This window comes from Sinocyclocheilus grahami, unplaced genomic scaffold, assembly GCF_001515645.1.
Source record: "Sinocyclocheilus grahami isolate Dianchi unplaced genomic scaffold, SAMN03320097.WGS_v1.1 scaffold494.1, whole genome shotgun sequence".
Taxonomy (NCBI): domain Eukaryota; kingdom Metazoa; phylum Chordata; class Actinopteri; order Cypriniformes; family Cyprinidae; genus Sinocyclocheilus; species Sinocyclocheilus grahami.
In genome coordinates this window covers 216,761-228,444 of record NW_015505673.1, presented here as the reverse complement: position 1 = coordinate 228,444, position 11,684 = coordinate 216,761, and the positions used below count along the sequence as shown (strand labels likewise).

Sequence of the window (11,684 nt, the reverse complement as noted above, 5' to 3'; positions counted from 1 at the left end):
TGGGCTGGTGTGGTTACATGTGGTCTGCGGTTGTGAGGCCGGTTGGATGTACTGCCAAATTCTCTGAAACGCCTTTGGAGACGGCTTATGGTAGAGAAATGAACATTCAATTCACGGGCAACAGCTCTGGTGGACATTCCTGCAGTCAGCATGCCAATCGCACGCTACCTCAAAACTTGCGACATCTGTGGCATTGTGCTGTGTGATAAAACTGCACATTTTAGAGTGACCTTTTATTGTGGCCAGCCTAAGGCACACCTGTGCAATAATCATGCTGTCTAATCAGCATCTTGATATGCCACACCTGTGAGGTGGATGGATTATCACGGCAAAGGAGAAGTGCTCACTAACACAGATTTAGACAGATTTGTGAACAATATTTGAGAGAAATAGGCCTTTTGTGTACATAGAAAAAGTCTTAGATCTTTGAGTTCAGCTCATGAAAAATGGGGGCAAAAACAAAAGCGTTGCGTTTATAATTTTGTTCAGTATATATATATGTGTGTGTGTGCATAGTTGTAAAAATAAAGTCCTTGAACTTGAACTGCTTACGCTTCACATAATAAGCCTTTTGGTGGAACTTGGGCTTCGTTTAACCAACAATGATGGTTCCATCAAACAGTAAACGGTATATCAACATGCATTATGTAAATAGGAGTAAATTAAAACACGATTGGTCAGCGAAGTGTTGCTGTTATCTGATTGGCTTGAGTAGACGGTGGGTGGAGTCCACTCATTTGTGGATTGTCAGCGTATTGTCCCTAGAAATGTTTCAAAATCCACAAATGCACAGCGAGCGATCCACAAGTATACAGGACGCAATTCACAAATGAATGGCAGGCAAAGTTGTGTTTGTGACATAAAAATGTATTTGTGAATATGTTTTTTATTTGCAAATCTCATTTTATTTATTTGTGAATTTAATTAATGTTTGTGAAACTCTGAGATTTATTTGTGGATCTCGTTCTATTTATTTGTCAATATGTTACATTTTTTGTAAATCTCTTTACATTTATTTGTGGATCATAATCTATTTATTTGGAATAATGCAACAATTCTACCCCCATAAACAAGCATTGACTCGTCTAAACTGTAAATCTGGGCAAAAGTTGTGTAGCTTATTCAGACAGACCAGACTGCCTCATTCAGACTGCTACGGAACTTACTGAACATCCAAATAATGCTGTGTGTTGTAATAAATGCACTTGCTGTATGTGTGTACATATAGTGGTATTTTTATCAGCTGAGAACTTTGAAATTTTTATAAAAAATTTGTAAAGGAGTCAAAACATCGCCAGGAACTCCTGTGTTGCACACACAAATGAAGATCTGCTATAAGGAGATGGCAGTCCAGACACCTCTACCAAACTGCAATGGATTTTGGTTTAAGTTTTTGATCCATGTTATGTTCATATTTCAGTCGAACCACAACAGAGTTTGCTTGGAAGCAGACCGAGACCCCTTGTTTGCTGTGGCCCAAGGTTCAGATGACAGTGTTCAAACATATTCAAATAAACCACACTAACAGAGCGATCGCACCAGAGTTTGTTTTATTCAAACCTGCCAAGTGTGAACACCCTTAAAGGGATAGTTCACCCAAAAATGAAAATTTGATGTTTATCTGCTTACCCCCAGGGCATCCAAGATTTTTAACTCAAACCGTTGCAGTCTGTCAGTCATATAATGGAAGTGAATGGGAATCACGGCTTTGAGAGTAAAAAAAAAACATACACAAACAAAACCAAATTAAATCCTGCAGCTCGTGACGATACATTGATGTGTAAAGACACGAAACGATCGGTCTGTGCAAGAAACTGAACGGTATTTATTTAGTTTTTTACCTCTGATTCACCGCAATGTTGGGGGATTTTTGACAAAATTCTAATATTAAACAGCCAAAACTCTTATAGATTAACATACAAATGAAGACAGAGTTATATGCGAACCCATATATATTTGTGCTTTTGTGATTTTAATTCAATAATTTTTTCTTAAATATTTCTGTTAATGGATGATGGCTGTGACTGATTTTGACCCACTGTCTTGAATATTGATATTGAAATATGGTTCAAGTGAAGTGCTGAATGCAGTGACAAGCATTCATAATTAACTAAAATATTATTTAATGTAATTTCTATTGAAACTTTTATGTCATGTATTGAAATATATTTGTAATTACACATTTGTAATGATTGAAATTTTGTACATGTAAAATATATTAACTTTAAATGTAATGCTGAAAAACACAGCAGTTAAAATGGTAGTCAATTACTTTATAAGTGTACTTTAAATATGACAAAGATTTTTAAAATAATGATTTAAAATGTACTTTAAAACTTTTAAATTGACATGATTACAAATTGCACTTAAAGGCACAATATGTAAGATTTTTTTATTAAAATATCCAAAAACCACTAGAACCGTGTTATATATTTTGCTGACTTGTGTACTTACATTATCCCAAATGTTTCGAAGAATGTTTAAATCCAGAGAAATAAGCAATTTTAACTCGTGACACGGTCCGTGTCCATAGTGTCATTGTGTCGCCTGCCAATGATGTCATAACCCCTCGATTTCCGGTTTTGTAGAAAACATGGAAACACCAAAAACGCTTTAATATGTTGTGCGTTTTAATAGAACAGGTGACGACCACACAGAGTAGCATTATAACAGAACTTTATCTAGTATGATAAAACAGTGCTGCTTTACCCCACATACACACGACCGGAAGCAGCGGAAGCGGTCGACTGTGGCATAATAAAAGCTCCGCTGCTTTACCCCACATACAATTACATCATAAGCCCTCGATTTCCGGTTTTGTGTTGTGGAAAACATGGAAACACCAAAAACGCTTTAATATGTTGTGCGTTTTAATAGAACAGGTGCGTTATAACAGAACTTTATCTAGTATGATAAAACAGTGCTGCTTTACCCCACATACGCACGACCGGAAGGAGCGGAAGCGGTCGACTGTGGCATAATAAAAACTCCGCTGCTTTCCCCCACATACGCACGACCGGAAGGAGCGGAAGCGGTCGACTGTGGCATAATAAAAACTCCGCTGCTTTCCCCCACATACGCACGACCGGAAGGAGCGGAAGCGGTCGACTGTGGCATAATAAAAACTCCGCTGCTTTCCCCCACATACGCACGACCGGAAGGAGCGGAAGCGGTCGACTGTGGCATAATAAAAACTCCGCTGCTTTCCCCCACATACGCACGACCGGAAGGAGCGGAAGCGGTCGACTGTGGCATAATAAAAACTCCGCTGCTTTCCCCCACATACGCACGACCGGAAGGAGCGGAAGCGGTCGACTGTGGCATAATAAAAACTCCGCTGCTTTCCCCCACATACGCACGACCGGAAGGAGCGGAAGCGGTCGACTGTGGCATAATAAAAACTCCGCTGCTTTCCCCCACATACGCACGACCGGAAGGAGCGGAAGCGGTCGACTGTGGCATAATAAAAACTCCGCTGCTTTCCCCCACATACGCACGACCGGAAGGAGCGGAAGCGGTCGACTGTGGCATAATAAAAACTCCGCTGCTTTCCCCCACATACGCACGACCGGAAGGAGCGGAAGCGGTCGACTGTGGCATAATAAAAACTCCGCTGCTTTCCCCCACATACGCACGACCGGAAGGAGCGGAAGCGGTCGACTGTGGCATAATAAAAACTCCGCTGCTTTCCCCCACATACGCACGACCGGAAGGAGCGGAAGCGGTCGACTGTGGCATAATAAAAACTCCGCTGCTTTCCCCCACATACGCACGACCGGAAGGAGCGGAAGCGGTCGACTGTGGCATAATAAAAACTCCGCTGCTTTCCCCCACATACGCACGACCGGAAGGAGCGGAAGCGGTCGACTGTGGCATAATAAAAACTCCGCTGCTTTCCCCCACATACGCACGACCGGAAGGAGCGGAAGCGGTCGACTGTGGCATAATAAAAACTCCGCTGCTTTCCCCCACATACGCACGACCGGAAGGAGCGGAAGCGGTCGACTGTGGCATAATAAAAACTCCGCTGCTTTCCCCCACATACGCACGACCGGAAGGAGCGGAAGCGGTCGACTGTGGCATAATAAAAACTCCGCTGCTTTCCCCCACATACGCACGACCGGAAGGAGCGGAAGCGGTCGACTGTGGCATAATAAAAACTCCGCTGCTTTCCCCCACATACGCACGACCGGAAGGAGCGGAAGCGGTCGACTGTGGCATAATAAAAACTCCGCTGCTTTCCCCCACATACGCACGACCGGAAGGAGCGGAAGCGGTCGACTGTGGCATAATAAAAACTCCGCTGCTTTCCCCCACATACGCACGACCGGAAGGAGCGGAAGCGGTCGACTGTGGCATAATAAAAACTCCGCTGCTTTCCCCCACATACGCACGACCGGAAGGAGCGGAAGCGGTCGACTGTGGCATAATAAAAACTCCGCTGCTTTCCCCCACATACGCACGACCGGAAGGAGCGGAAGCGGTCGACTGTGGCATAATAAAAACTCCGCTGCTTTCCCCCACATACGCACGACCGGAAGGAGCGGAAGCGGTCGACTGTGGCATAATAAAAACTCCGCTGCTTTCCCCCACATACGCACGACCGGAAGGAGCGGAAGCGGTCGACTGTGGCATAATAAAAACTCCGCTGCTTTCCCCCACATACGCACGACCGGAAGGAGCGGAAGCGGTCGACTGTGGCATAATAAAAACTCCGCTGCTTTCCCCCACATACGCACGACCGGAAGGAGCGGAAGCGGTCGACTGTGGCATAATAAAAACTCCGCTGCTTTCCCCCACATACGCACGACCGGAAGGAGCGGAAGCGGTCGACTGTGGCATAATAAAAACTCCGCTGCTTTCCCCCACATACGCACGACCGGAAGGAGCGGAAGCGGTCGACTGTGGCATAATAAAAACTCCGCTGCTTTCCCCCACATACGCACGACCGGAAGGAGCGGAAGCGGTCGACTGTGGCATAATAAAAGCTCCGCTGCTTTCGAACCGTGTGTCACGCTCGTTCAGCGGCCTCATTTCGCTTCAACGGCTTTCAGCCTTGCCCGGCTTCATTCTACAACGTTAATAAATCATTAGCTCATCCATGAACATGATTTCTGCCCGAGTCCCGTCGGATTGCATCGGCCGTGGGGATGAAGACCACAACTCCCATGATTCCACACTCAGTCACTGCGTCATCAAACCATGCCTTTGTCTATTTTGTTATTTTGAATACGCGCCCTGTAGCGGCGAAAATTACATATTGTGCCTTTAAGGGGATTTCACTAAATATTAACATCGCTGATATTCAAAATTTTTGGTCAGTGCACTTTGACGAAATCGCTCATCAGAAACAACAAAGTGCAGATGTACATGTGATGTAAATAAGAGATTAATTCACCATACACTGCAGACAACATCGATTATAACATAGCTTTTTTAGAGTGCTTACACTCACGCTAGACTGAATTCAGTGATATTCTTTGATAATGTAAATGTTCTTTGCTTGCTGTATTATTTGTCCGTTGTTTGAATAATCATGAACATGCAGTGTTATAATTAAACTTACAAATGTATTTTTATTAAACGTGATCAGGTTAAATACAAAGTCAGTTTTATTAAAATATTTTATGTCATAATATGGTAGGCCTACTTGCCTAAAACGTTATGATGTGCGTAGTTAATAGATTGCATGAGGCTAAAGTGGTTTGAGCGCATTTATCCAGAGACTAGAGCGCTATTAAAGAGATGTGCTTATGTGATTGACGTTGGCCATCTTGAGAAGCGAGAAGCTTGAGAAGCTTCAGAAAATGGCTCATAAAAAGGACGAGGACGTGAATGGCTTTTACAAGTCGGAATGTAAAATTACAGTAATATCGCGCAAGAAAAATACATCCGCACTGGGCTATATATTTCTGGTCAGTTTAATAAAGAATTAACCACAAAACTATTACAAAAATTAGGCGGGGGGGGCTAGTTCCAACAGCCATGCTGGATCTGAACAAGTGCCACTCTTGGCCGAGCACCGGCTCCAGCTCCAGCACCAGCCTTAGTGGAAAAGCGGTAAAGTAGCAGGGTTTCGTTACAGAATGAATGAGCGTTTTCAATGAATTGGTTAAATGAATGATTCAATGACTCACTCATAAACAGCCACTTGTAATGATGTTACCTGCAGAAAAATCCCCACAACCAATGTATATAGACCGTCTGTGGAAGCCCCAGTGTTGTTATCGGTCCGGTTTCAGGCTAGTGTTCAGATGTTTCAGTGACTCTTACAATGATATAGACCTTATGTGTCAGAGAAACAAGTGTGCAGCCATTTTTAGAAATTTGTCATTGAACTTCCATTTTTGCGGCAGCTCTATAGCATCACCCATTCTTGTTGGCGAAGCAGAATTGGCAAGATTGTATCTAAAAATAAGTTACTCAACATTAACTTAACTTCCATTTCTCTACAGCAGAATTACTGTTTCGGACATTTATTCAGATTTTTTCTTCTAGCTTATAAAACTACTATATTGTTCTTTTCTCAGTTGAATAAGTGTGATGTTAGAGAAAGTAACTCACAGAAGATACACAAAGTTCAATTTTAAGAAACATTTTATTGATCATCATTGGTCTTGACATTTGCACACAGTTATGGTTCACAGAACCAACTAAATATTAGTTTGTTCGAGGACTTTAATGGTGGTGACAGAAATGGGAATTTACATTAGAATATGGTAATGAAGAGATTAGAGGTCAAACTAAACCCACGAATTTCAACCATAGTAGGTCTTGAGGGACATGAACAGTGATGAACACGTACCATTACAGACATCAGATAACCAAGCACAACTCAACAATTCACAACTTCCCATAAACCTGATAATCGTACAATCTTACATTGTATCTGCTGCACAAAACATTCTGCTCTGAGACAAACCACATATCCGGCTTTACTCTGGATATGACGCATGAAAATGCAAACTGTATCAGGTGTCCACCTGAATCCATATTTATGCAAAGACATGCTTTAATATAAGAATTTTCTCTAAAGATCCCTTTGATGAAATAGAGATAATTGTTGACAGTACACTCTAAAAAATACTGGGTTAAATACAACCCAGTGCTGGGTAAAATAGGGACAAACCCACCAATTGGGTTGTTTTGACCCAGCGGTTGGGTTAAATGTTTAACCCAACCTTCTGGGTAGTAACTTGTACACTGAACCTCAGATAAAAACTGTGATCTATACAGCGCATTTACGTCAAAGTGCTTTTGCTTCAGCTCCTTTCATGAATAACACACACACATCGGCTGTACTTTACACGCTGAATAGCAGCCAATAAAAAATCAAATCAACAGCTCTGTTCCGAAACCTAGCCGTTTCCTTCAGGCAGCATCTTAACAGTTAGGGAACCTCACAGGAAACTGATCTGAGATGTAAAGTGAGCATCCGTTTCACTGTTGACTTCAGTCCTCCTCCAACTGGGAACTTGGTGAATTGGTGTAGAGTAGAAAGAGAAGCGTCACTACAGGAAGACTCATGGAGGACACTCGCAGAGACTGAAGAGAACTGGATGACATGTGATTTCACTCTCAGACGTCAGAAAGGGATGGATGAGAACTTTAAGTCAGCAGAGGCAAGTGTCTACAACAAAATGTTTATTTCTCTGACAAGAACACACACACAGACACTCACACACACACACACACACACACACACACACACACAAAATGCCCTAAAAACTTATGCAAGCCCATTTTGGCCACATAAAAAGGCCACATAATTATGGCATAAAAAGCACAACTATGACCATTTTAAATTATAAGATGCTAAGTCAGTTATGAGATAAAAGTTCGAAACGGAGATTATCAAGTCATAATTATGAGAAAATTAAAATGAAAAAGTAAAAAGAGAAATGACAAGGTCAACATTATGAGATAAGTCATAATTATGACATGTTGAAATTGACAAAAACAATGACAAGTCGAAATTAATGACAAACATAATTATGCCAAAAAAGTTGAAAATGACTTAAGTCAATTATGATAGTTGATATTACAAAAAGGTGAAATTATGAGCTAAAAAGTCAAACATAATGACAAATATTTCAATTTTATTTTGTCAATTAATTTGCCTTTTTATCTCAATTTCGACTAGTATCTCATAATTTCCACTTCTATATTTATTATTTAAATTTCAAGTTCCATCTCTGAATTTTGACTTGTGTCCAAAGCCAAAATGCATTGGTATGCATTTACCAAAGCATAATTTTTTTTCTTACATGGCGAATATGGGCTACCATACAAAGCTCATTCACGCTTGTGTATAATTAAAATATGGTGTGTCAAGATGCGTCATAATAGGTTTAATGTCAACAATGTCAGAAGTCATTCCTTCTTTCATTTTTCTATGACATCAGGCATCTTGAACATTAAATGTGAGTGAAAATGGGATTTGAAAACTACAATAGAGGCAGAAGTTTCATTTAACATCTAAAACCAAACTGAAACAGGCTAAACACATTAAATAATGCAACATTGCATTGCGTATGATCATTTTCTAATATATCATACCTTGTTCTTCTCCTCAGCTCTAGAGCAGGATTGGCCAGCTCTATCTTTGTCCCCTTCTGACTCAATCCCTGACTGGCTCTGCGCAGCTGCGTGCGTAAAAGTGAAACAGAGGAAGCAAACGTTAGTTTAACAGGTGACAGCACAGATTTCCTGTAATCTGAGCAGCTGCTGTAACTCAAACCCAAAGGACTCACGTCTCAAGCTGAGGATTCCATCATCCATACGCTCCAAAACAATGCCGTCCAGAGAGAAGAGCACAGGAACTGATTGAGGAGCGGTCGGGTAGACACGAGGACCATCATCCTGTCAGAAACGGAGAAAACAGTGAGCAGAAAACATTTTTCACTGCCTTTGTCTTGTCTTACTTAGTGAAATGCTTTAATGCTACAACATTTTGCAGTCACTGTCACTAAACACATAACTGATAATCTATCAAAGAGAATGACTAGTCTTCCATTAGCTCGGATTAGGATGAGAGAGTGTGGGCATCATTTGACCCTCATTCTCACCTTTAGTGTAATAGCAGTGTCCCGTAACCACAGTCTCATTGGCTGGGGGTCTGCGCTGAGCTCATCCTCCAGGAAGGGTCCCAGCATGTTTAAGGTAGAAGCCAGGAGCTCTGCTTTGCACCCTGTCAGGCACATTTCCATGAAGCCCACGCTCTCAGACAGAGGAGAGTGTCTGCCCGCACGTGGTCCCATCTCCAACCTGAGGGCTGCTGTTGGGGGACAGGAGAGAGACCGGGGCCCGGGAGACAGAGGAGCACTTGGAGAGGAAGAACCAGCTGTGGAGTGCATATGTTTTGGTAAATCTTAAATAAGTGCCATACTGCATGTATCTGCACACACATGGTGTTAACAGCAGACTGAAAATCAGTTACCATAGAAAAGAAGCGCACGAGAGAGGTAATTAAAATAAATGGTGGTTGCTCAGACAGATTAACGTATGGTTGAAGGAGCAGACTGCATCCTGTGAGTCGTGAATAATTAGTGGTTGGAGATGCACAAGCTCCTGACTTCATATCCAGGGAGTGAAGAGGGACATACCTTGAATACTATGGGAGTATCACCTGATCTAACCCTAAACACCAATATCCAATTTCCCCAGTGTTCAGTAGCATGGGCAATGTGTTTGCACACAGGGATCGTTTTTCTTAAAGGAAAAAAAATCCTGCTTAAAATGTACTCACCCTCAGGCCATTCAAGATGTAAATGAGTTTGTTTCTTAATCAGATCAGATTTGGAGAAATGTAGCATTACATCACTTGCTCACCAGTGGATGCTCCGCAGTGAATGGGTGCCGTCAGAATGAGAGTCCAAACAGCTGATAAAAACATCACAATAATCCACACCACTCCATCAGTTAACACCTTGTGAAGAAAAAAGCTGTATGTTTGTAAGAAACAAATCCATCATTAAAGGGTTAGTTCACCCAAAAATGAAAATTAGGCTGTGTTTTACTCACCCCCGAGGCATCCTAGGTGTATATGACTTTCTTCTCTCAGACGAATCCAGTCAGAGTTATATAAAAAATTGTATTTGATCTTTCAAGCTGTTTAATGGCACTCAGCGGGTGTTGCATTGCTTCAGTCCAAAAGAACTTAAATAAAAATCGCCCATCCTTGAAAAAAAAAATAAATAAAAATAAAAATAAAAAAAAAAGTGTCTCACACGGCTCCGGAGGGTGAACAAAGGCCTCCTGTAGCGTTGCTGATGCGTTTTTGTAAGACAAATATCCATATTCAAAAGTTAATAATCACTTGAATCTAGCTTGCGCTCACTGTTGTAAACGAGGATTTGTAAAGAAGAATGTTGAAGGATTTCGATATAAGCCAAGAGGAGACTGGTTTTTCTTTGCTAAAGTAAGGAAACTTTGCTTCCTTTGCTCCTGTTAACAAACGTTGGTTTTCACGAGACTCACCGGCGCATGCGCCCGGACCTGCTTCCGTGTACAAATGTTAGCGCAAGCTACATTAAAGTGATTATTAAGTTTTGAATATGGATATTTTTCTAACAAAAACGCATCGATTTGCTACAGGAGGACTTTGTTCACCCCCCGGAGCTGTGTGAGACTCTTTTTTTTTTATGGATTGGCACTTTTTATTTAACTTCTTTTGGACTGATGCATGCAACACCCGCTGAGTGCCATTATACAGCTTGAAAGATCAAAGACAATTTTTAATATAACTCCGACTGGATTCGTTTGAAAGAAGAAAGTCATATACACCTCGGATGCCTCGGGGGTGAGTAAAACGCAGGCTAATTTTCATTTTTGGGTGAACTAACCCTTTAAGGTGTTTCAACTCTAAACCGTTGCTTCTGGCCAAAATTTGAGTCCATAATCCATAATAACGCTTCCTCCAGTGAAAAAGTCCATCCCCTCTTGTACTTTTACATTAAAATCCACTCGCATATTTGTTTGGAACGGTTTTGGACAGTTTTCGTTTGTAAACGGTGCTTGATCTGTGCCGATTTCACTCAGACGAGACGACATTTTCACCAGAGAAGGCAAAATTATGGATCGAGGACTCATATTTTAGCCAGAAGCAACGATTTGAATTTAAAAACGACTTGATGGATTTGTTTCCATCAAACACATCTTTTCGCTTCACAAGATGTTAATTGATGGATTGGAGTCGTGTGGATTACTTGTGAATTATTTTGAAGTTTTTATCAATGCCAGGACACAACAAGCCGACTTCAAAAAATTAGTGACGACGAAAGCCAATGTCGTTGCCTCACATCAGCTGTGTCTGGACCAAAACGCTGCACTTGAACAGACTACAGCCGATTGCAAACTAGCACGTGCCTTTTGTGCCTGCATGAGAGGAGTTAACTGTCTATATCAGCAGCTATCAATAGTATAGATTCATCATTCAAAAGGAGAAACAGAAACAATATACAAGACATAAGCAGATATACGCAGACATACAAAACATAAAGCAGTGCTTGCTTACCATTTTGAATAAAATGTTGATAATTTTTTGAATTTGAATTGTTATGTCATTATGAATAACATGTTGTTATGAAAATATTATATAGTATATAAAATACCATCGGCTTGGAGTGTTCCGGCCTTTTAGCTGTTTGGACTCTCATTCTGACGGCACCCATTCACTGCAGAGG

The 11,684-nt window shown here is 41.5% G+C and overlaps 1 protein-coding gene across 1 annotated transcript in view; it reads right to left on the bottom strand.

Moving 5' to 3' along the window:
• Positions 1-7,452: 7,452 nt before the first annotated feature.
• Positions 7,453-11,684, bottom strand: part of bltp3a (bridge-like lipid transfer protein family member 3A) — a 30,502-nt gene continuing 26,270 nt past the window's right edge. The window contains exons 15-18 of the mRNA XM_016236643.1: positions 9,069-9,343; positions 8,754-8,862; positions 8,560-8,645; positions 7,453-7,545 (exon numbers count right to left, since the gene is read on the bottom strand). Coding sequence (XP_016092129.1) covers positions 7,453-7,545; positions 8,560-8,645; positions 8,754-8,862; positions 9,069-9,343 — 563 coding nt within the window. The remainder of the gene's footprint in view (positions 7,546-8,559; positions 8,646-8,753; positions 8,863-9,068; positions 9,344-11,684) is intronic.